Source organism: Terrapene carolina, unplaced genomic scaffold (genome assembly GCF_002925995.2).
Source record: "Terrapene carolina triunguis isolate 2854851 unplaced genomic scaffold, T_m_triunguis-2.0 Scaffold111, whole genome shotgun sequence".
In the NCBI taxonomy this organism is placed as follows: Eukaryota; Metazoa; Chordata; order Testudines; family Emydidae; genus Terrapene; species Terrapene triunguis.
The window spans coordinates 14,961,912-14,987,768 of record NW_020664462.1 but is presented as its reverse complement, the minus strand read 5'-3'; the positions used below and the strand labels follow the sequence as shown (position 1 = coordinate 14,987,768).

General features: G+C 43.6%; 1 protein-coding gene across 1 annotated transcript in view; it reads right to left on the bottom strand.

Moving 5' to 3' along the window:
• Window positions 1-2,719: 2,719 nt before the first annotated feature.
• The window catches only part of DPP6 (dipeptidyl peptidase like 6), a 594,783-nt gene continuing 571,645 nt past the window's right edge, over window positions 2,720-25,857 (bottom strand). The window contains exons 18-26 of the mRNA XM_026652149.1: window positions 22,645-22,743; window positions 20,116-20,185; window positions 15,805-15,999; window positions 13,899-13,953; window positions 11,096-11,201; window positions 8,003-8,061; window positions 5,913-5,985; window positions 5,722-5,795; window positions 2,720-4,370 (exon numbers count right to left, since the gene is read on the bottom strand). Coding sequence (XP_026507934.1) covers window positions 4,224-4,370; window positions 5,722-5,795; window positions 5,913-5,985; window positions 8,003-8,061; window positions 11,096-11,201; window positions 13,899-13,953; window positions 15,805-15,999; window positions 20,116-20,185; window positions 22,645-22,743 — 878 coding nt within the window. The 3' untranslated portion in view covers window positions 2,720-4,223. The remainder of the gene's footprint in view (window positions 4,371-5,721; window positions 5,796-5,912; window positions 5,986-8,002; window positions 8,062-11,095; window positions 11,202-13,898; window positions 13,954-15,804; window positions 16,000-20,115; window positions 20,186-22,644; window positions 22,744-25,857) is intronic.

The window sequence follows — 25,857 nt, the reverse complement described above, 5'->3', positions numbered from 1 at the left end:
CCAGTGAGTTTTGGACTGAGTAATCTAGTATCAGCTGCAAACTTTGCCATCTCACTGCTTAACCCCCACTTTTCTAGCTCATGTTGACCAGAACTGGTCCCAGTACAGATCCTATAGCCACTGGGTCACCCTTGTCCATGTTTGCTAACCTCCCCACCCCCAAAGATTTCTAATAGGTTGGTGAGGCCTGATTTCCCTTCACAAAAACGCTGTTCCTGTCTCTAGTTCAGAGACTCGGTACAAAGCCACACCCCGGCTCAGGCCAAGGGCTCGTTGTGCCCCTTTAGTCTCACCCCCACCAATGGCTGTGTGCCTGCCCTGCTGTTCCCGTGCCACATCACAGCTGAGTATCCATGTTCCCTACCCCCATTCTCTTCCTTTAGCAAGGAGGCCTGTATGCCTCCCCCATTCCTCCATGACAGGGTCCTCCATTCTCTCCCACCAAGGCAGGGGCTCTGTATGTGCCACAATTCCCCCCAATTCTTATTTCTTGTCTTTCTGTCTGGGAGGTAAGTCATTTGGGGAGTCAACATGTTAAGCTGTATTGGGAGGATGAATAGAGCTGAGATATGGGGGCGGGGAAGGGAGTGAGGGATATCCTGGAAGATGTTGATGGCTGCCATCAACCTTTTTTTTTTTTATCTATAGGTAGTTACAAAGGTGTTTGAAACTGCCGGGTTTGCTCACCACCTGGCAGGGGCGCTGTGTCCCTTAATTCCCCAACGTCAATAGGGTTCTGCTCAATCCTTGAATGGTCCTTGAATTTTTGGAATCGATCAGAGGCAACGTTCAAAAGTTATCGTGTTCCAGCAAGACAAACACGCCATCAAATTGAAGAGCTCACTCTGATCACCCAATGCAATAGTAATTAATTACATAAGGTTAATTAAACTGTAGTGTAACTACAGCAATACTTTGGATAACTGGACTACTTATGCCCATAGCAATGACAAATCTTCTTGATGCCTGAATTGCTGGTAGCAGAGGTTAAAATGACTTTGTTCACCATTACCTTGTTTGATTGTAAAATCTGCTTGTTGCACTCCTTCAGAGATAGGGTCCAGCACACGGAATCAGATAATGTCACATCATTCTGAGCTTAGGCCATGTGACCTAAACAATCAGCAAGATGCCATTGCAAAACGTGCCTTCCATCCCCTACTATTTATTCCAGGAGCAAGCACCCGATCCTAAGCTTTTAAAGGGATAATAGGGAAAAAATCCTCTGGTGGAATAATGAGTTCTGGGAGTGCAGATTTCCAACTCCCCTTGAAGTAGCAGCCTGCGGTGCAGGGTAGCGTGTGACATTTGTGTGTATGTAAGGGGGTGGGAAGGTAACCAAGGCTTGTAATGGGAGAAAACTCTCCAGTTTACACCAGCGTTTAGAACAATAAAGGATTCTTTTCCAATTCGAGAGAGGCTACATATAAGATGTGAAGAAAACGTAGCCCTTCCCTAGTAACCAAGGAGCTCCATGCCATGTAGTGATGGGTATTATTCCCATTTTACTGATAGACACGCACACCCACAGGTAACTTGCCCATAATCACACAGGAAATCTGTTGGAATAGCACGTTCTCACTCCCATTCCTTTCACTTTAACCTGAAAACCGTCGTTCTTCCAGCAGAAGAGACAGGGGAGAGATGGCAATAGAGTTAAACCTCTTTTGTGGTCTCCGTTGCAACTTGCTGTACTTGATGTTAAAAGTCCATTTGGCCGATTTTCCCTAGTTGAGAATACTGGCCTATGTCCTTGCCATTCAGCTGCAGGCAGGCAAGAGGTGAATGGGGGTGGATGGTAGAAAGGACACCGATGATTCTCCTGTGAGAGAAAGAGAATATACATCGAAGGGCACAGTTGCCATAAAAGATGGTTGAATAACAGAGGCCCTCACATTAGGAGGTTCTTTTGGACTGAACACATTCTACAGGACTTCATGACTTCCTCAGAAACAGCAATCACTCCTTAGGGTGAGGTGCGCAGTAAGTGACTTTCTGCAGTCACATTGAGATGCTATATATGGCATCTGGGGGTTGGGTTCCAACTCAGTTAGAAATCACACGGATGGTAACTATTATTTAAATACTTAACTAAAAACCAAAAAGTAGCAAGCAGGGTGGTAAAATAATGTTTTATTTCATGGATGAACGAACACTACCATGCCACATCCTAAATGTCCTCCTACAAAAGATTGCGGACAGAGCAGATTCGATGTTTTTCTGATCCAGTTCATTTCAGACTTTTGAGCCCATTTAGTGTAGTAAAATCTGGACACACAGCATTCGTATTGTCTATTTGGCATACTGCCGAGTAAAGCAGATTTATACTGTAGTTCCTGTTCGCAAAATGTCAATGCACTGTAAATTAAAGAAAAACCCCCAAACCAAACTCGATTGTTTCTGTGATTTACCAATATAGTGTCCAGGATGATCTAATTACAACCAGCCGTCAAAGCTTAGAGATTAAAATAAAAAAAAACTTGACACATTAAGGAACACAATGGATACATCATCATTGCTGTCAGGATGTGAGTTTACCCACAGTACTGTGTAAAAATGTAGAAACCTGCGCTGACATTCAAGTTGTCAAAACAAGAAAAGAAATTACATTAATTGATATATTTCCAAGCTAGTACTTCTAAAGAGTCCTGATCAGCAAAGGAAGGTTATAGCATGCATGCTCAACACAAGACTAATATTGGATTGGAGACCTGACAAATAACGGACTTACATTCCTTTATATACAACAAAATGAAATATACAATATTAATACTGGCTGTACATTTGGTCAGAATATCTTACAAGGAGCAACACTAGCCAAAATCTTTATGCTATGGTAACTGGAGGTGAAAGAATGATTTTTGAGATTTGAAAGATTTTCACATGGGTTTTTAAACATTGTTTTCCACCCCTGCAAAGACCTGTATGATTTTAGATGCTCTGATTTTACCAACCTCCTGCAAACAGAAGACATAACTAAAAGTGGAATGTGATAATCATTGCCTTGGAATCCAAAATCAAAACTAAGCTGCAGACAGCCTATGAAATAAGTCTATCCACACTGATTTTCTTTTTTAATGCTTCAGAAGACGATCAGCAAAGTATCTGATGCAAACTCCCTCTACCAGAGTGTAGATCAGTGGTTCGCAATCTTTTCTGACCACTTATTCAAAGTAACAAATGTTTGCAACCCCCTTACATTTACTTTAGAAGAGTAAAAATTATATCAAAGCTTAGCCTAAATTCATAGATCCCAAGAGCAGAAGGGACCACCGTGATCATCAAGTCTGACCTCCTGTATAACACAAGCCATTAAACTGCCCCAAAATAATTTATTTGTGTGTGTGCTTGGAGAGGTTAACAGAGAATAATTGAAGGATAAGCACATGCAGGGAGGGAGGGAACAAGATTTTCTTTGCTTTACATTGTAATAAAAATTTAACATCTTGCACCCCCCCTTCCCTGATTGCCTTTTGTGACCGCCTCTAGGGTCATGACCCAGCAACTGAAAAACACTGGTCTAGTTAGTTCAATGCATGTTTTCTTCCACATCCATGACAAGTTGTGAAGCTGATAAGGTGAGCATGAGATCAAATGTAAAGAGGAACAGGTAAAAACAATATCAAATAGTAATTAATTACATGAGGCTAATTAAACATTAGTGTAACTACAGTGATACTTTGTATAATTAGAATCTGTATGCCCCATAGCAGTGATGAATCTTCTAAACATGGGGGAGAGCAGGCAAATATGTATGAATCAGTACCTTTAAAATAATTGTGCTATAATCTTTTCCATTTATTAAGTTTTATCTGACACAACAGGATGCTAACTATGGTAACCCTAATAGAGATGATGTATTTCATTGCTACTGCTTCATTTCTTGAATGCAAAAGGGCCATTTAACCTACTAGTCCTCAAGGTAGTTTCTTGGGGTGGTCCTTCAAGTCCAATTTCTTGAGAGCCTTTTACTCCAGAAGTCATTTTGTGGCAAATAAGACGGTGATGTCTGTGACGGATTCATGTCAGACAGCAGTTTCTGCTGAGTTTATCATGCTTAATGTTCTTCCATTCAGGAAGGAGTTGCTGTCCGTAAAGCAGGCGAGCTGCTTTCAGTTTCGTTTGAATACATGCTAACAACATAACATTTCTTTCTCCAGGAAAATGATTCAGTTGCATATTGTTATAAAGAATGGCCTTGTGCTTCGCACGAACCAAAAGGGTTAATCCTCCTCCTCATCCTCTTTCAGTGTGACTATCGGGAGTTTGTCCTGAACTTTGAAACAGTCCACAAAGAAATTGACGAGGGACTTGTACAAGTGTTGCTCGAGTGCTGCACTGTTAAAGTAATGGCTTTCATCGGGGTATATCTGCAAAGGAACCAAGGAGACCGTGAGTAGCTTTACGTTCAGATTAGAGATGGGCCCGAACTGCAGTCCCAGATCTGAACACCTGGGATCCATCCAGAGCTGACCTCTGCAGCTCAGGCCCAGCTCTAGCTAATAAACATCAATACAAACACTGTCATATAGCACTTAGGGCTTGTCTTGCACTGGCTAAACTAACAGACTGAATTTAAACCAATTGAGTTAAATTGGTGCCAACGTCTGTGTGGACATTCTTATTTCAATTTAAAAGTAGATTCTGATCAGGTTTAAGTTAGACCTAAATAGGCCTTAGCTACAGTACAAATGCTTTGCAGGTAATACCTATATCAGAAGAGCCCTCTAGTGTAGATGCAGCTTATGCTGACAGAAGGAGTTTTTCTGTCAGCATTGTACCACCAGCTCCCTGAAGGACATGAACTGGGAGTGTTGCCAGCATAACTATGCCGGTTGGAGGTGGTGGTGGTTTTTTCACATTCCTGACCGACATAGCTATGCTGACAGAACTTGGTAATGTGACCACACCGGGGTATCCTCCAGTTGAACTAAATGAGTGTAGTCCTATGTAGACAAGGCCTTAGGATCTACTCCTTCCAATGTGAATTAAAATAGTTTCATTACTTAAAAAGTTGAATGCAAACTTGTTGAAAAAGGAATTTATTTTTTGTTAGAAGGAACGTTGATAACTCTCTAAAGGAAATGTCCTACATAATCTCAACTATGCTTTTAATTTAGGTCTAACAGGCAACTTGTTTACACGTTATATGAATGCCAGTTGATTATAACAGACTTCTAAAGCTGTAATTTTCAAAGGGGAATATGGAGCTGTGCTCCTAGTTCTCACTGAAAGTCAGCAGGAGTTGAATTCCAAATTCCTTTGAGAATCCCAGCCTAAGAACATATGCATTGAGCCAGGGGTGAAAGTAACTTAAAGGACTTACCGGTACACCGGAGTCCTGAGCTCCGGGGAAGCCAGTCCAGTCTGGCACGGCGTACCGGCTCTTGCCAGTACGCCGTACCGGACTGCACCGGCTTACTTTCACCTCTGCATTGAGTCTAACAACTGTGCAGTATTGGGCCAAATCTAAATAATGATATAATATGTGTGTGTGTGTGTGTGTGTGTGTGTGTGTGTGTGTGAGAGAGAGAGAGAGAGAGAGAGAGAGAGAAACTATATAATATACATATAAGTTAGAATTACTGTTCTATTTGTATTTTTATATTGTATTGTATATACAGTGAGGGCTTTCTAACGCTTACTTCATAACATCTGTTTTCTGTTCAAAGTGCAAGTGACTGTTTAAGTATGAAAAATGGAAACACACATATACTGTACCTGCAAGCTGTAATTAGCCTTTGCCCTAATTAGGTGTGTAATAAGGTCTGCAGTATGCTGGAAATGGATTTTTTCTGTAAAATCAGATTAGTATCAATAAATGCATAAAAGTGGCAACTTTAATTAAGAAAAAAATCAAAGAGTCTCATAAACTACACAATGTATCGCACTAAAATAGTGAGTTCACTTACCATCAGCTGTGGCATGAATGATCAAAAACTTTTGATCTTTCAGTAATGAGACTCTGTGTGCTAATTTGGTGATCTGTGAAGATAGAAGTTGCAGGTAAGATTAAGCATCATGCCAGAAAGTAGTGATTTCTGTATACATAGCAAAGTAGCACTTAACTCTGTTTTATATTTGATCACCAGAATAACAAGCTGATATCATTGCAACCTCTTCCTCTTGGCGGCTTGAATCATTACAGCAGCAGAATAGAGGAGGAATTACGCTGTCCATTTCTCTAACCTTTTCCTGCCCTTCATGACCAATCCTGCCCCAACAGTAGATGATGGGTGTGATGGCTGCACCCCTGCATTCACACCTTACACACTATTGTAATAATCTTTGTATAAAGTATGCCTTGTGAGGTATCATTTGAAAACTCATAAATTGCTTGTCAGCATTGTCATGGTGAAATATATATAGCAACATAAGTTATAAGATTCTGATATTATTAGCACATGTTCCCCATATCCCTGCCCAGGCAGAAGTCAGCAAACAAATCTGTCCTAAACAAAGGAATGTGTGTTTGGTTTCATTTGCATTTAAGCAGTAAATGGAGTTATCAAGCAGACATGGGGGAGGGAGGAAACAAAAGGAAACCTGAATGTAAGCATACACAGGTGAAAAAAACCCAGCAGGGAACATCCTTCCACACAGACTCTTTGTCTCTTGGTTCTCATCTAGTTCCTGCATGCTGCTCCCTCCGTTATAACATTGCCTCCAGGAGAATAATATGGCTTATAAAGTCTGCATCAGGCCTTGGGCCATGCGGTCTTTATAAATTCCACATCACAGTTCCAGGGCTCAGGAAATGGCAGTCTTGTGCTCCTTGATTCCTAGAGAGTGCACGGCCCAGTTGTGGTGTTTAGGAAGCACGCGTTACAGCAGTGTCTGGCACAGCAGGCCACACTTAGAACACTGCGATGTTCCACAGATGCAGTCAATGGCATTTAACAGTTAAATGGTTCTCTCCCCAAGTTAGTCAAAAGTACCAGTACTTACCCAAACCAACCTTCTGAAACATACAGCCAAGCTATTTTGCACTACATCCAAATGAGAACACTGATTGCTTTAGAACCCCTTTCATTTTGATTGATTTGCCTTCAACTTTCTAGAAAAAAAAATCTACCACGGCCTAACTGTGCTTGTGAAATTTCAGAGGGCCAGTGAATTCACTATATGGATCACCTACCCACAAGCCCTACCTCTTAAGGAGGAGCACAGGGGCTCTGGCTGATTTTTCTTTGTTGTGAAGTGGGCAATTATTTCAAACCCCAGTGGTGAATGCCTGTGCAAAATCCATTTCATTGGGCTGGGTGCAGGGTTAGCACCAATTTTTCAGCACTTTACAGACACAGCCCAGTGACCCTTTCCCTCCACTTAGCTACTCTTTTCTAGTTTCTTCAGAGTAGCTGAAGCATTCACACCCATTGAGCCTCCCTCGCACCCTGAACAATAATACCCTTACTAATGAGCTATCTGTATTTTAAACCCTGCTAGACTCAAGCCCAGAGTTCTGCTTACCAGCAACTCAAGCTTCAGAATTCTGAAATACCCATTCTGTGCTTACCACTATCAGCAGCTCGTCCTTGGTGAAATGTTAAAGGGACTTTAAATGGACTGTAGCTTAAAATGCAAGACCTAATGGGCTGAGCACCAGAACAGAGTTCTAACCATAGCGTTGATACTGATTCATCCTGTGGCCATGGACAAGTCACTCAACCTCTCTGCCTCAGCTTTCCCACCTGTAAAATGGAGCTTATAATACCTACCTACTTTAGAGGGGTAGCCTGAGGATTAATGAATGACAAGGCTATTAATTACTTTACCATTAAATTCAAGGAAACCAAAACAGCTAGTCAGTCTGTAAACTTAAAGCCAAAATAACTTTCAAACAAAGACCTTTTTACTACTCTCAGGCACTGGTTTTGGTATTTCCCTCCTCCCCCAAATTGTACATAAGAAGACAGGGTTAAAAAGTTAAAGAAAGGTTTACATTTTGTCATGAAAGTGCGCACACTGACTCAAAGCTCTGTTCTCAACTTCATGCAATTACCTCATATGCTCTGTTATCAATGCCATGTAGTCCCAAATACCTTTCAGAAAAGGCAGAAGCTTGAAAAGAAATTAAAAAAACATATTGGTCAGTTTTTACGCCAGTGCAGTCCGTTCCAAAAATAAAAGCCACATTTTCTGACTCAGCTTTCAATAAATGAGAAATGTTTTAGACTCTCTTGTTTTTGTTTTGTTTTAGAAACCTGGTCAGAATTAATGACTCCGTCTGTAATAACATTGACAGAGAAAACTTAATTCTAATAAAAGAATAGTCAAAACACATTTGTAATGCCAAACCTTTGTAACCTACAGCTACCACATGATCCACTGTGCTACTTGGCCTTTTGCCATCAATGTATATAGAGAGGCATTACATTAGTCACAGGGGGGCTCTGCTATTGATTTCTGAATGCAACTGAAATATACTGGGAGCTACAAGTTATATAATTTCTGTTCTGCTTTCACCTAATGGCTGATCCAACTCCAGTTGAAGTCAATCGGAATGTTCTCATTGGCCTCAGTGGAAGTTGCAGGGGCCCTAACGCAGGAGTAGCACCTTAATTTTAATGGAGCTACTCCTGATGTACACCAGTGCAAAGTGAGAGAGTATCAGTCCCACTGAGTAGCCGGCCAAGGAGAGAAATGGAGGGGAGGCAAGGAGGCTGCTGTGCCTTCCAACAGCTAGGAGTAAAATCCCTATATAGGTCTACTGGGCGGGAATGGGATAGCTTCCTTTTAGACGTGTGCTTTGATGGGAGAGGCTAGAAGGTGACCTTAAATCAGTTTCTCCTTGGCTGAATGGGAGCAGTCCTTTGCAAATGGTGATGGGAATATTTGGCCTTTGGAAGAAGATTTCAAGTTTGAGTTTCCAATGGGCTGATACAAGCAACAGTGAGAATTTGCAGACCCAGCAGGTGTGACACGCAATGAATAAAGGCCAGATCCTACAAGGCCCTCCACATGAGCAAGGTCCTGTGGGGCTCCCCAGTGCGGCGCTGGGTGGGCGCAGGAGTCTGCCCAGGCACAGAACTGGGCTGGTGAGTCTCTATTTAGACCTTATTCAAAACCCTTCATTTAACATGTGACCAAACCATTTATCAAGCTCACGAAGCTCCATCAGAAGGCGAGTCTGCAACCTAGGCAGATGTGTCCATTTGCATGCACAAGCTGACGCAGGTTGCTTTAAAACCTAGCCAGAACATATAACGTTAAACAGGGTGGGGCAGTTTGGAGCTCAAGCACTAGCCCTTCCTAGTACTGAACAAACCTTTTTGATAAGTGTGTGGGTTGTGTTCATCACACATTTGTATGTATTTGTTTATCACACATTTTTAAGGTGATAAGTAACACTCAGCGTGGATTTGTCAAGAACAAATCGTGTCAAACCAACCTAATAGCTTTCTTTGACAGGGTAACAAGCCTTGTGGATGGGGGAAAGTGGTAGATGTGGTATATCTTGACTTTAGTAAGGCTTATGATTCTGTCTCGCATGACCTTCTCATAAACAAACTAGGGAAATACAACCTAGATGGAGCTACTATAAGGTGGGTGCATAACTGGTTGGAAAACTGTTCCTAGGGAGCAGTTATCAGTGGTTCAGTCAAGCTGGAAGGGCATAACGAGTGGGATCTGGCAGGGATCAGTTCTGGGTCCGGTTCTATTCAATAGCTTCATCAATGATTTAGATAATGGTATAGTGAGTACACTTATAAAGTTTGCGGACGATACCAAGCTGGGAAGGGTTGTAAGTGCTTTGGAGGATAGGATTAAAATTCAAAATGTTCTGGACAAACTGGAGAAAAGGTCTGAAATAAATAGAATGAAATTCAATAAGTACAAATGCAAACTACTCCACTTAGGAAGGAACAATCGGTTGCACACATACAACATGGGAAAGGACTGTCTAGGAAGGAGTACTGAAGAAAGGGATCTGGGGGTCACAGTGGATCACAAGCTAAATATGAGTCAACAGTGTAACGCTGTTGCCAAAAAAAGCAAATGTCATCCTGGGATGTATTAGCAGGAGTGTTGTAAGCAAGACATGAGAAGTAATTCTTCCACTCTACTCAATGCTGATTAGGCCTCAACTGGAGTATCTTGTCCTGTTCTGGGCACCACATTTCAGGAAAGATGTGGACAAATTGGAGAAAGTCCAGAGAAGAGCAACAAAAATGATTAAAGATCTAGAAAACGTGACCTATGAGGGACAATTAAAATAATTGGGTTTGTTTAGTCTGGAGAAGAGAAGACTGAAAGGGGATATGATAACTGTTACAAGAGGAGGGAGAAAAAATGTTCTTCTTAACCTCTGAGGATAGGACAAGAAGCAATGGGCTTAAATTGCAGCAAGGGAGGTTTGGGTTGGACATAAGGAAAAACTTCCTGTCAGGGTGGTTAAGCACAGGAATAAATTGCCTAGGGAGGTTGTGGAATCTCTCCATCATTAGAGATTTTTAAGAGCAGGTTAGACAAAAACCTGTCAGGGATGGTCTAGATCAGGGATCAGCAACCTTTGGCACGCAGCCCATCAAGGAAATCCGCTGGCTGGCCGGGACGGTTTGTTTACCTGTAGCGTCCACAGGTTTGGCCAATTGCAGCTCCCACTGGCCGTGGTTCGCCATTCCAGGCCAATGGGGGCTGCGGGAAGCAGCCTGGGCCAAGGGATGTGCTGGCCGCCGCTTCCTGCAGCAGCGAACCGCGGCCAGTGGGAGCTGCGATCGGCTGAACCTGCGTACGTTGCAGGTAAACAAACCGTCCCGGCCCACCAGCGGATTTCCCTGATGGGCCACGTGCCAAAGGTTGCCGATCCCTGGTCTAGATAATACTTAGTCCTGCAATGAGTGTAGGGGACTGGACTAGTTGACCTTTCAAGGTCCCTTCCGATTCTATGATTCTATCTATGCCATTATGGGTGAGCTTCTAAAATTACTGGGGTATGCAGTGGCAATGTGGATGGCCACACTTTGCAGTCATTACCAGAGGCAGAAGCCAGGTTTTAAGAAACAAAGAGAAGGGAGACCTAGTAAGGGGAGGGTGGGAATGTCACTAGTGGCTGGGAGCTGGCATTTTGTGGCCTCCAGAGAGTGGTGTTTACCGTATAATTTCAAGTCTGTCAATGGAGAAAGAGCAGCTCCGCACGTGAATACTTGATTCTCTTCACCAGCTGGGAGAATAAAAGCGCTCAGATAGCCCCCGTAATCCTAGAGTACAGACAGACACATGTGTCGGTGAGAATGCAAAAATGGCTCCCTGCCTAGAATGCTTATAATCTGGGGTATGTCTACACTGCAGTCAGAGGTGTGATTGCAGCATGCGTAGACGTACCGAGCTCTCTTTAATCTAGATAGCTCGCTAACACGGGCTGAAGCACGGGCTGTACAACCCCACCTGGCCCATGCTGCTGGAGCTGCACTGCTGTTTTAGCTATCTAGATCAAAGCAAGCTTGAGTATGTCTACATGAGCTGCCGGCACATCTCTGACTGCAGTACAGACATTCCCTGAGACGTGGCTGTGGCTCCGTGCGGATTAGCTGTAAATTGAGCGCAACTAATACAAGGTAATGCCTTAGCCTGGGTGTTAAGCGTACACAAACCCCCCCCCCCCCCCTGCCATTAGATGACACAAAATCCCACTAGGCCGAGATACAGCAGACCAGAGTGTTCATTAGATTAAAAACCATTCAACTCTGCTTCCCAATGTAACGGGCTGGTAGCTAATTTGAGACGCACTGGGGCACAGTCAGGTGCGTTCTGACAAACCTGCTAGCATTGTGTATGCCTAGGTGCATGCGGGGCAGTGGTGTTTTCAATACAGAGTCTAATGAATGGGAAACAGGGTTCTAAACCAGTGCCACAGCCCCACAAAGAGTTACTAAACTAGCCAGTTCCTAAAGCCGGATTCTTGCAGGCCCTACACAGGAAAATCTTCCCTTTTACCTCAATGGGAGTTTTGCACACGTAAGCAGTGGAAGCCTGGGTCCTAACTATGGGCCCGATCCTGCAACCATTTATGCACTTAAAGAACTTTGGGCTAGATCCACTAAGGGATTTAGGCACCTACGTCCAAAATTTAGATTTTCAAACCCTGCTCAGCTGCTGCCTACCCTGCAGGTGCCTACGTCCCTAGGCCCCTAAGTTGCCACTGGTAAAGTCCCGTGGTACCTACATTTCTGCTGCTGGGCATGTGCACAGCTGCCTCAGTCCTGCTACCCAAGTAGCATCCTCAGACTAGGTGTTCCCCCACCTATCTCGCCTACGGGCCTCGTCCAGAACAGAGATGGTGGAGGAGGTGGTGGCATCCTAACCACTGGGCTGTGGGGTTTTCTGGAGAGGATCTCTCTCAATCTCTCCTATGGAAACTGTTCACTTGTATAAACAATTACATAGGCATTGGAAGAGGGACTGGAATTTGGGTCTCCCACGGCCCAGGGGGATGCCCTAACATCTGGGCTGTACAGTCATTCTCACGCTTTCTGGCCTATGACTACTAAGTATTTCATACAAAGTGGAACAGCTTCAGCAGGAGCGACTGAATGAGACCCACTCCAGCATACCTCAAATCCCCACTGATTAGGGCACTCACCTGAGAGGCGGGAGCCCTAGACTCAAATCCTTGCTCCATGTCAGTCAGAGGAAGTGGGATTTGAACCTGGATCTCCCACATCCTGGGTGAGTATTTTAACCACTGGCTAAAGGTTATAAGCCGAGAGTGTCCACCTGCAGATGTGTACACAGGAGGGGACCCTCCCCCTTGTGTAAAGATATCAGATACCTCTGCAGTCTGATCTCTGTGCAGGACAAGGTGTGGAGGCTCATCAGACCAGGGTGAGAAGAGTGTATGGAAGGGAAAGATAACTCAGTCAGGATCTCTAAGGAAAGCAGTGGCCATGGGAGTCCCTGATAGTGCAGAGGTACAGGGGGGTCCATACAGATGGCCAAGCCTTCTCTGGATCTTTGGGGAACTCCCAGGTTCAAGGGTGGGTCCCATAGCCTATGCCCCCTAGCTCCTGTTGGCAATTCTCACTTCCCCCAGAACCTCCTACTGTGTGCTCTTCCAAAGGAGAGGAATGATCTGGACCATGAGGACCACTTGTGTCTTCAAAATAACTGTATATGTTTGTGTCCAGGATTGAGCCCTGTATTCGCGTCTTGCTCTGTTGCAGAGTCTGTAAAACTACAGCATCCTCTAAAAAACATCAGTCACTGATATTGAATTTGGTTACTGCAATGCCCAATGTGCCAGCAAAGATTCTGGATGTGTCTCATCTATCTGAAACAGAACATACAGTCGGACTCACACTGCTTACACTTAGACCCTGAACCGGCAGTCCCTGCTTGGGGCAAAACTCCCATTTTTGGGGTGTAAGGTCTGAGTTTTCAAAGCTACAATGGTACATTCATTCTATATTATCAACCTTAGTATGTTTTCCATCAGGTCTGAACGAACTGGTACCAAGCCAAGAACCCATCTCCTTTCCTCACCGCCTTCAGAAATAGTGCTAATAGCAAAACTGTTATTAGCATGTCAGTGGCTGCTATGAACTGGTAAGCAATCTCTGAGACAGGGATTCTATTATCCGTTCAGCACTATTCACCCACTGTACCTCTATACTGATAGCAAGAATAATTTCTTCTAACAAGCCCCTTCTCATATCTGACAGCATTTTTTCCTCACAAATAATAGATGTTTTTCCTTTTCAAGATAATTTCAAAGGAAACATTGATAAATGGGCTGATAAAATGAAAGATCTCATCTTTAGAAACTCTAAGCAAGAAGCAGCCTGTCTCCAAAAACAAAACCACCACCACAGGTACACTCAATAAATCAAGATTAAGTGCAAGTGCTTAAACACATCAGCAAACAATAACAGAGGGTAGGGATCACAGGAAAATTTTACCTTCCCAAATACAGCAACTCGCATTTTATCAATATAATGTTCTTTCAACATTATCCTAAAATATGAAACAGACGAGAAATAGTTAAGTTCAAGGAGGACCCTGTTAGATACATGGAATACATGATGGCATTGTGTGGCTTGAAGATTTTATCAGCATGACTTTAGGATGGTTGTATTACCCAAGCCACAAGCGAATTATATAGGCTAATCCAAACTCACGCTGATGGCTACTGCTTTCATGTAACTTTCTGTTTGATTTGTTCTTGCTCTTTTAACCCCTTGCCTGATATGGAACATTCCAGGTACATCATGCAGAACACACCTCCTGTGAGCCAAAATGTACCAGGTACACACTAATTTCTGTTAATTTTGATTGGATCCTGGAAGCACAACATCTTACCTGTTGAACCAATGGCAAAATTCTTATTTATACATGGTTCCGATGTCATTCTTAAGGTGTGATATACTTAGAACAGTAACTCTGCAAACAGTACAGGGTCCCATATTTATTGTCTTGCAATGACTTCCGTATCAAAAATATCTTCACTTTACAAGTCAGAAGATGGATTATATTCCCCACTGCTAGCACTGCAAAATTAATCCAGGCACGAAAAATCAAGCAGTATTCTTTCTGCCCCTTCTGTTATTTATCCCCAGTGGCACAGAATCTGAAATCAGAACATTGTGATGGACAGGGAAGCTCAGAATCCAGCTAACTCTTCTGTATCTATAGCCGCTCTACAGTGCTAGCAGTAGGGAATTTTTTCCCCCCAGTAAAGTAAGTGGATAGGACTTGAATATAAGCAGGGGGAAGATATTTAAACATTGTTAAATGAAGCTATTTAAATTAGCCAAAGTCTCTACCTGTGCAGCAAAAAAGTAATTATAAGCAAGTACATCATTGTAAGTTATTTGTAAGACTAAAAATGTAAGAAAAATTTTTTGTTTGTTTTTCAGAAACATTCATAGTCATCTTTAATACAGTCCCCAAAATGTTAATTAAAATAATCTTTCCATCAGTCCTTAAACATCTTAATCCACCATTTTGATGCTAGATTATTAGCCTTAATAAAGGCTGTTTGTTTATTTATTATAACAAACATTAGCACCCATATACGTGCCCACTTCCTTAGAGACCAAGTATATATTTTTATCAACCGAACTAGCTTCATAATGGCATGGAACCACCATTCCTATATATTAGGCTATTGCTGTAGTCACATGGCATGCATTACTCTCATGCTTTTGCAACACCTCTGTGGAAGACCTCACGGGACTCCAGCAATTCCTTTTCTTAACAACTGAATGGGCCTTCAACCGAACCCAACCATTTTTTTAAAAAGATTCCTCCGCCTCTCCCTCCCCCAAATATTTTAAAGCAGACCCTTGAACTTTTAAAAGGTAAGCCCTTTAGCACCATTCCTATTAATGTTAACATCAGAAATAGTTTTTTGGCTTATATATGGAATCATTATTTAGCTGACATTTTACTCCCCATATTGAAATATACAAGAGTGTATTTGTACTTTCAATTTATCACGTTTCTTCAATTGTTTACACAGCAGTATTCAAATAGGAGGAGATGCATTGCTGAGTGGTACCTAGAGAGATAAAACGATTGACTTTTACAACAGTTCAATGGTTGCAGCACCTGGGCATGGTGATCAGATGAACAGGGCTCCCTCTCAGGGAGACCCTGATCCTAGAAGAGAACTGTGTAAGCAGACTTTTCCCACCCCCTCCCTCACAGATCCCAGTTGACTTCAGTGAGGTCCCAGCGACACAGTTCTCTTTGCAGGATCAGGGCCTTAGAGTATTTTCTAGTGTCCAGATACAGCTGCGGAGCCTTTGAAAATACATTTCAATTATAAATGCAATTCATTTCTATAAGGACAGTGTCATTCACCGGACAGCTTCCAACTGATCCTTTTCTTCCAAAAGGGCCAATCTTCTTTTAACTTCATGTAACAATTTAGTGCCTTGGAATCCACTGCCCCGGCCATCAAACTTCATCACAATTGCATTGTGGGAGCTGACCAGCACGCTTTCCCAATTCACTTCAAACTTTTCTGTTACACTCTGGCTACCAGGTGTTCCGTCACTGAAACAAAAACAGAGACAAACCACATGCGTCTTATTCATGCTCAATGGAACAATGTCAAGGCTGCCCAAGACTAGAGGCCTTTCATGCCACATCATCTCTTTTAAAAGTGACAATACAGTCTCTCCTTTTAAAGGTGAATTTGCAGACCAGCTTGCACCGATGCTACACGCGTTATAAGGTGACATCGATTTTAACGGGAAAGCCATGATATCTGTCTTCATACAGCACTGTCGCAGGGAGGTCTGGTGTGTGGAATGGTTTTTGAGGCAGGAAAGGAAGCTGCAGGAAAGTTTTCCCAGCTATCTATCTAGATCTTATTTGGCAACCACCACCATGATATTGAAGCATTTTGTGAAACTAGGAAGCATTCACATAAATGGGCCAGATCCTCCACTTGGCCAAAGTGGCATAGCTTCACTGAAGTTAATGGAGTTATGCCATTATACACCACTTGAGGAGCTGGCCCCAATCTATATTTCTTTCTTTCTCTCTCATCCCTCCAGTCTGTAGGGACTGAACTCTTGTGGGGTTCCTAGCAGACAGGGCCGGCTCTGGGTTTTTTGCCGCCCCAAGCAAAAAACGCCCGGCCAGCCGGAGCAGCAAGGGGTGGGGGGAGGGGAGGAGGAAAACAAACCGGCTGGCCGGAGCAGCAAAGGGGGGGGGGGGAAAACCGGCCGGCCGGGGCGGGGAAGGGGGGGGGGGGGGGCGGGGAACAAACCTGCCCCCGGCGGGGGGGGTGGGGGGGGACGGGGACAAACTGGCCGGCCTGCCGGAGTGGCGAAAAAATGAAAAAAGAAAAAAACAAAAACAAAATACCTGCAGGGCAGCAGGAGTGTGGGTGCAGGAGGACTCCCGGCCCTGCAGACCCCGGGCAGCAGAGTGCGCGCACCCCGGCTAGCGGGGGGCGTCCAGGGCTTCTTTAAGCGGGGCGCTTGCCTCGCGGCCCCTCCCGCTGCGCTGCCTGCCGGGAGGGCTCCACGCCGCTCCGGTCGGCAGGCAGGGAAGGATGTGGGCTGCCCTGCCGGGCTTGCTGCAGGGCGCTCCCCTCCTCCGCCCCCTACCGGGTGGCGGGAGCAGCAAACCAAAAAGAAAAAACCTGCAGGGGCGGCCAAAGCGGTGAAGCGCAAAAAAAAAAAAAAAAAGGAATAGATGGAATGCCGCCCTTTGGAATCTGCCGCCCCAAGCATGAGCTTGCTCGGCTGGTGCCTGGAGCCGGCCCTGCTGGCAGAGGTTAACTGGGAGGGCCTACCCTGGGAGCACTGCAGAAAATTTGGGGAGGAAAGACTCTTGTCACCCATCATAAACCTCCCCTCTCCTGCAGGAGTGTTGGATAGTGGCTACAGATGTGACTGTCAGTCACTTGATGTCACTATTGCTTAAAATAGATACAAGGGAAAGGCAAATTAAAAAACAAACTGATGATAAAACAATTGACTTCAATAACAGTTCAGCTCTGGTTGCAGTGGGTGGGCAGGGTGATCAGCTGAACAGGGCTCTCTCTCAGGGAAATCCTGGTGCTGGAAGAGATCTGTGTTAGCAGATTTCTCCCATCCACCCCCCAAATCGGGTCCCATCAATGCAGTTCTCTTTGCAGGATCAAGGCCTTAGACTGCATGCTCTTTGGGGGCACTTAGTCCTAAATGATCACAAGAAACACACAAACACTGCAAACAACACTGAGCTGAGCTTCTCAAACTCTCCGTACAAAGCAGAAATTACAATACACCCACAGAAATAGGGTGAGCAAGGGACAGGAGATTTTGTAGAGTTAGTTCTAAATGACTAGGGATACTGGCATTTCCACCTACTTCAGTTCCTTTTATGGGCTTCCAGAGACACAAGAAAACGTCTCTCAATTTTTTAACATGCATATGACTTTAGTTCAGGGGTCAGCAACGTTCGGCATGCAGCTCGCCAGGGTAAGCACCCTAGCGGTCCGGGCCAGTTTATTTACCTGCTGACGTGGCAGGTTCGGCCGATCGTGGCCCCCACTGGCCGCGGTTCGCCGTCCCGGGCCAATGGGGGTGGCGGGAAGCCGCGGTCAGCACATCCCTCGGCCCGCGCCGCTTCCCACCGCCCCCATTGGACCGGGACAGCGAACCGCGGCGAGTGGGGGCCGCGATCAGCCGAACCTGCCGCGTCAGCAGGTAAATAAACTGGCCCGGCCCGGCCCGCCAGGGTGCCTACCCTGGCGAGCCGCGTGCTGAACGTTGCCAACCCCTGCTTTAGTTATTTGCATTTGCTCCACAAAGGCCCAGGAGCATCCACTTTCAGAGGCAGCCTAATCAAGTGTCGTTAGCTTGATGAGTACCAATCTTCCTCAAGCACTTGTATAATGAAGTACGTTTTCGCTGAAGTAATTTTGTGATGTGGCAGCCTGTTTATTGCAGTGTTTTTGTCCCTCATTGAAAGAAGCTGCAGGATGGTGTTTTGGAATTCATTCGCAATGCATCTTTGCCTCCTTCATTCCTATATCAGACTCCTTTCTCTCAGCAAAGTGCATCCCGGCTTGAAATCAATGGGAGTTAGGTGCCTGAAAATCTTTGAGGATTTGGGCCTAAATGACTCAGTGGACTAGCTGTAAAGACAGTTCAATTGTTGGGCTAGACGCCATTGATAGTTTGGTGCTGCTATGAGGAAGGCACCATTTGGACAGGGGTGGCTGGTTATTCACCGCTATTTCTAGGACCACAGGACAGAGTAACTATAGGTTTAAGCTTTTGCAGAGGCTATAATAGCCATTAGAAAGTAAACATGTCACTATTCCCCAACAGGGGCTGCCACAGTTTAACAGGAAGACAACACATCCCCGAATGTAGTATTCTAATGTGCTCACCCAGTCCTGCTAAGAGATCCCCTGATATTACACTATTGAAGAGCCAGGGGAGGGAGGGGTGTGCAGTGGATTCACGTTAAATAGAAATGATCCCTCAAAGTAGTTGCAGTATTGAGAAAAGCTGATTTCACAACTCTCTGCTGGGTTTAAAGTGAATTTTCATTAAGGCCTTGTCCATTTTTGCCCAATGCAATTTACAGTGTTTGTAGCCAGGTCTGAGAGAGATAATAACCAATTTGGAAGAGTGGAGTGGAGCCAGCACTGTTATTTGTGGTGGAGAGATGACGCAAATTGTTCAGTGAAAAATCTATTTGAAGATCTTTAAGGAAGTTCCATATTCCTGTAGCAGTCTGGAAACTCTGTAGCTTGTCCCCTGAGCTTCACCCAAAAGGGAGCAGGATGTGAATTTTAAAAAAATTGCTGATTTTTTTTTGGTTTGAGCAGTTCTTTCATAGGCAGCCCTCCTTTTTAAGACATCTCCTTTATCATCCTGAAATAGCATGATCCCAATGGCTTTGGGTCTGCTATCACTCTAGCTTTAACTATGAAGGTCTTTAAGTCTACACAGCAAGTCGGACCCCACGGCAGCAAGTCTCAGAGCCTAGGTCTAGACTTGGGCTCACGCTATGCACTAAAAATAGCTACAGATGGAGCCTGAATGTCTTCCCAGCTATTTTTAGGGCTGTAGCAAAGTCTGTAGACCTGGGCTCTGAGACTTGCGGCCGTGAAATCCTACTTGCTTTGTAGATGTACCCTCAGTCTAAGGGCTTGTCTACACTGGTACTTCACAGCGCTGCAACATTCTTGCTCATGGGTGTGAAAAAACACCCCCCCTGATTGCAGCAAGTTTCAGCACTGTAAAACGCCAGTGTAGACAGTGCTGGTAACTACGCCCCTCTAGGAGGTGGTTTTTTTAGAGCGACTACACAAGCCACGCTGCCAATGTAAACTAGCCCTAAAGAAGTTGGCATAGTGTGAAGGGAGTATTGTGTGTGGTTGGTACCAACATTGCACTTGGCTAGGTGTAAGAGATCTCTTAAAAATGCAGTATGTTTTCCCTTAAGTCAATGGCAATACGCAGAGTGTGTATAATTAAGCATGTGTGTAATTCTTTACAGAATAGGAGCCATAGATTGTAAATTCTTCAGTGCATGGATCATCTTTTATCCTCCGTTTGTATAGCACCTAGCCCATTGTGGCGCTGATCTTGGTTGCTTTTAGGTGTTTACAAGTAAAAATAAGAATTACAGATTACAAATAAAAATAAGAAAACTTACACAACCAGTAGCAAAGGATAGTGTATGGTGTCCGCAAAGGTTGCTGGCTTTAAGATTTGCATTGGCAATTCTAGGCAAAAGTAACAAACAACAACAAGGATTTAATATGGGAATGTTGAGATAATTATCACAGATGTTGACAATGTTGTGGCCACTTATCAACAGAAATAAAACAGCATTTCATAAATGCTCTGGTAAATAAAACCCTAAAAACACAGATGTAATCAAGGATAAGATGCAGACCGTAATAGCTGAGGTGACAAGAAATCTAAACCTAGAGTGAGCTATTTAGTCATGCATCACTTACACAACAGGCAATTAACATCTGGCAATAGCTATTATTTTCCCTTTAGGCAGCTGGATGAGTGACACTGCCAAGAATCAATATTTTGGGGAGGCAGAGAAAGGGAGGGTAACAATAGCTTAAGACAACAGGAATGTAAGGTACAATTGCCAATTAAAACATGGCTGATGATGTGACAGGCAGAATTTTTCTGCTTAAGGGCTTCAAGACAGTTAGGGGATGGACTTGCCTCTTAATCCTAAATTCCAGGGGCCTGATTTTGATCTCACTTCCTCTGGTATAATACAAATCAGGAGTAACTCCAAATCGACAGAGTTACACTGGTATAAAATCTGTGTATGTGACATCTGAGTTAGGCCCCAGTTGTGCTATGGTAACCCCCAAAACTTCATTTAAGTACTCTGAGATGCTCTTCTTGACCACCAATCGGTATATGAAAGTGCTCCCACACAAATGCTTTCTGCATTAATGAGGAGACAGCATTTGTTTTTAAAATATTACCTATAATCCAGATTACCAAAGGCATGGCAATTAAATCTGTATTAGCAGGATTTTCAATACAATTAATATACAGATTAACCACTAGCTTTAAGTGGTTTGCTTTGCAATCATTTTCTGATGCTCAGTCTAATTACTTATTCCATCTGAATGCTAATGGACTGCAAATTGGATCAATGGCCCAGGGACAGTCAGAGAGACCGCCATTTGACTTTAAATATACATAAAACATGGCACACACTGCTCCAGTTACTGGGACGCCTTTAGGGCAGACCTTGGATACATGGTGAAGGCACATGAAAAAATACAGCCGGCTTGTATTTATTACACACAAAAAACAGGCTAGTTAAGATCAGCAGAAGATACTTTCACCAACAACTGCAGTTAATAATGTTAGCAACAGTTCTTGAGTTATTTATAGTAAATTCAAAATATAATTATGAAATGGCTCATGTGGCCTGGATAGAGTTGGCTCTTAATGATAGGCTGCCACTGATGTTCTATCTTTGCCCATAATGTTCAGGAAATGCACAGTTCTGTTTTCCTTATTTCTATGCATCAATTTCTCTTCATAATATCAATGTTCGAGGCAGAGCATTTTAGGTAATTACTGCAGTGTTCAAATAGCTTTTGGCCTCATGTTTTATAACACCACTCACTGGTCCAGATTATGCAGTAACACAGTATCTCTCTTCCTTTCTGTGTAAGCGTCATTCTATGTCGTATCTGAACGGATGTTTTCTATTACAGTACTCTGCATTTGAAGGAAATCTCTACTATGACCAATCCCATCATAGAGAAAATGTCAAGGAACATGTTTTCAGCCCTATTTCCTTAACTGCTTCCAAATTGTCAAGTATAGCCACACAAATGCCATGCAGAAATTAGGATCTGGAGGAGCCATTACATATTTTGGGATTTCAAATGTGGAGTTTCCATGTAACAAAACAGACACTCTTAAAAATGTTGCAGGTGCAGCTAGGGAGGCTGGTGGAAAATATCTGAACTATTTGGTCCTAACTTTGTCTAGATTACGTTTGTTTGTATCTCTGTCCCCACCCCCTTCCTTTCGTCTCTCCTCTTTTGCACACAGCTGGGGAGAGAATATTTAATTAAGGAGTGGCACAAAAAAGAACTAGCTGCATTTTTAAACTGCTCCAAGTTTCATTCTTCGCTGCTGCAAATAAGAACTTCCTTTGATTTTGTCTTTCCTTTTCTTGTACAGCTGTTTTTTCCAACCTCTATCAAATTACGTGGGTTTCATGAAAAATTTTAAATCACTGAGACTAAAAATCTCTTACATGCATGTATCCTGATTGGTGATTACTGCTTGATTCACGGCAGTTTACTGCTCTGTACTGAGAGACTGCCACAGTTGTAGCTAGTAAGCACATATAATATTCCATTTCAAACCTATTTTAACTAATAAACCAGTCATGTTACAGCAAACACGCCCTGTAATGGACAGGTGATCCACATCATGCCATCTCCTAGTGTCAATTACTTTTGTTATATAAAAGCTAATTTTTATCCTTTTCTCTTTCTGTCTCCTCCATCCTCATCAACTCCTGTCTCCAGAATAACTTCCTTCTATGTAGCATTTCCCAGCGAAGTGCTTCCCAAACTGGACGATGTCACTGAGAGCCACAATAATTTTTCCTCCTGCCTATCCAGTCAAGATGATGATCTCACAACAATAATAGCATAAGGCGAAAAGAGAGACTTACTGTAATCATCTATCTTGATTTCCATGTACTCCACTTTAGGCATTTGCCTATCATTTACAGTCAGCTGCACATTTTCATTTACCTCCAGCTCAAAGATTTCTGCAAGAATAAGGACAAAAACCCATACAAACCCTTTGGAGTTATTCATGGACAACTTAACATTTTACCCAGGCCCCTAATATTTTTAAAACAAATAGTTTCCTTCTAGACACACTGTCCCCTCTAAAGTCTATGGTGAGAGAGGCACAGCTAAAATGTAGTAGTTACCTTGCAATATTTCTGAAATATGCTCCAGATCCAAAGAATTATTATGGGCTCTATTATCTCAGAGGGGGAAAAAACACCTTTACCCCAGATCAAGAGGTGGTATCAACTGGCATCCACTGAAATCAATAGAACTAAGTGGATTTACACCAGCTGAGGATCTAGCCTTCTAAGTCTACATGCTGTAACAGTGTTTTCGCCTCAGACAAAGCAACAGAAGATTAAAGTGGAATCGATGCATTTTAAGAGCTCACTCTGCAGTTCAAATGGAATGGGAGAAGAGGATTTTTTTTGGCGCAGATGTATATTCGTTGAGATTTTCACTCTGGGGGAAGATATTCTGGTCGAGAGTTCTCCAGGCATGTGGAATCAATATGAAACAATTAAGAGTCAATGAAAGCTCTAAACAGAACATCATTCATCACCTACCACACAGCTCTGCAAACTGCAATCGAGTTGGTTCACATTCTAAACATCTCCCTTGGACCAGCACTATGCTCTGTATCACACAGACAGACAGCCATGCACAGAGACAACACAGACAGACAGCGCTTGTGTTATGGAGGGATCTAGTGGTTAAGGCCTAAGCCCTACATTTTCAAGTGTTCCACCAAACTTGAGTGTCCCAGTTTCTGGATTCCCAACTCAACTTGAGGGCTGAGCCCATGTAGCTCCGACTTTGACTGGATTCATGGAGTGGCCCTATGTTTTAGGGATATCATGCAGTTGCCTAAGGTGACATCTTCCTCTCGGCTGTTCCACTGCCCCCTGCTGAGCTGTTCCCTTCTCCTGATCAGCTGGTCTCCAGGTGGCACTCCTTTTCCTTCCGCCCAGGCTGTACCTGAACGCTGAGCTGCTTCCTGCTGAGCAGCAACCTCTCTCCTGCTCTGGAGCCAAACGCTCTAGCCCTCATGGGGTGGTTCATCTCCAGCTGGCCCCTCCCTTCCAAGCAGGGCCAGCAGCTGAGTGACTTCTCTCCAAAACAGCTTACAATGAACCTGGAGCTGCTGCTTGGCTGAAGAGCTCTGAGGGTTCTCAGCAGCAATACGTGCTACATGGAGAGGCGGCCAGGAGACACATCCCAACATGGAGCAACTGTATCTGATCATGCATGGCTTTGCTGCAGGCCAGGTTCCATTCTTAGCCTTTCTGGCAAGACTTGTTCTCTTCCCTCTCGACAGAAAAGAACTAATTCATTCCCTTCATTCCCTTCAGCAAATGAAGGCTGGGCAGGCCTTGCCCTACTTCAAGACCTCTAGCATCTAACAACTCATCAGAGTCAGGCCATTGGAAACGAAGTGCCACAGCAACTCCCTGGAGCTCAAGGCTGTTGGAGATTGTGTCTCCAGTTCCTTCCTCAGCCAAATCCTGATCATGTTGGACAACACAATCATGATGGCCAACCTGAATCAAGGCAGGACTAGAATGTTCCATTCCAGGGAGAATCCAATGTCCTCTTCCTCTGGGGTCCTTCAAAGCCCTGTATGTACCCAGCTCTCTGAATCTTCCAATGGACTGGCTGTGCCAGAAACGACTCTGTCAGAGGAGTGGTCCCTGCACCAGCAGGCCTTCAACCAAATACTCACCTGCCCCCAGCCTCCTTCTATCAATCTCTTCAAGTCCAGCTGTAACTCCCAGGTTTCCAGATTCTGCACCACATGCCTGGACCCTAATATCTTGGCACAGGGTAACTTTTCTGTGTCATGGGTGCAGGGAGCCAGTTGATACCTTCCCTCCTTTCCTTGATACAGTGGGTTCTGACAAGGGTCAGTGTCTTTTGATTCTCGTAGCCAGAGTCTGGCTGAGGCAGGCTTGATTCATGAACCTCATCTGTGTGTACTGAGGGCTCAGCTTCAACATACAAGGACCTTCTCCAGCAGAGGCCCATCCTTCTGACCCCATCCCTCTTGAAATCTGGATCCCACGAACACTTCATCTTCTTTAAGCTGAGTGTCTGACCCAGAAATTTTTTTCCCTATGAAATTATAATAAATATGTTCTATTTGATCTGGAAGACACTGAGTAAAATATAATGTGGAACCTCCCAACACCAATTACACATTTTATTGACTATAACTGCACTTTAATGACACTTATGTTTATGGATACTACTCCCTCAGGCCCTCCTGAAAATATAATACCGTAGGTAGTTCATAATCATGTTCTGAATCACATTTAGTCATGCCCATCTCCAGTGAATAGAAAAGCAGGCACAGCACAAAAACATGCCGTTACCAGTTAATACATTTCACAGCTCTTTCAGCAAGTGGCTATAATGGTTCAATGGCTATTCAACGTGTTTCTGAAAAGCCTGGATCATCTCTATTGAATTCATAACTCCCACAAAAGCTCCAAAGCAACAGACTATTAAGTTTAGTTAAATATTAGGATTCTCGTTTAATTATGGCCCACACAACTAGCTTTATCAGCAGAACGAGGTCTGACACACAGGGGAGTTCAGTAAACCCATTTTATTTGTTCATATAATTGCATCCAGAGAAAGGCAGGAACAGAGTGAAGGAAATAAGAAAAGATTGGCACATCTCCTAAAGGACTTTCTTTTCTGCTTTAGGACTACAGGGAACCCTCGTCTGTGAAGTACAAATGGTCAGTGCTTAATTAAATGTAAGCACTCTATAATATTTGGCATGACTCATTGTTATCAGATTATTGCAGAATACTGAGACAAACTCCCTTTATAGAGTAATGGCCTCAAATTAATGAGTAAATTCAACTGTCATAATCGTCTCCTTTATTTAGAAGCAACAAAATGCTAGAAAATGAGGAACCAGGGGAAATGCTAATCAAATGTAGAAATCATGCATTCTAGCAAACAGGATGAGTTTTGTGCATGCCTCTATCTAATTACCTATGCAATAAATACTATACATCTATAACTTTCAATATACAGCAACATTCTCAGTATGTTTTATGCCACTTCTGTCAAGT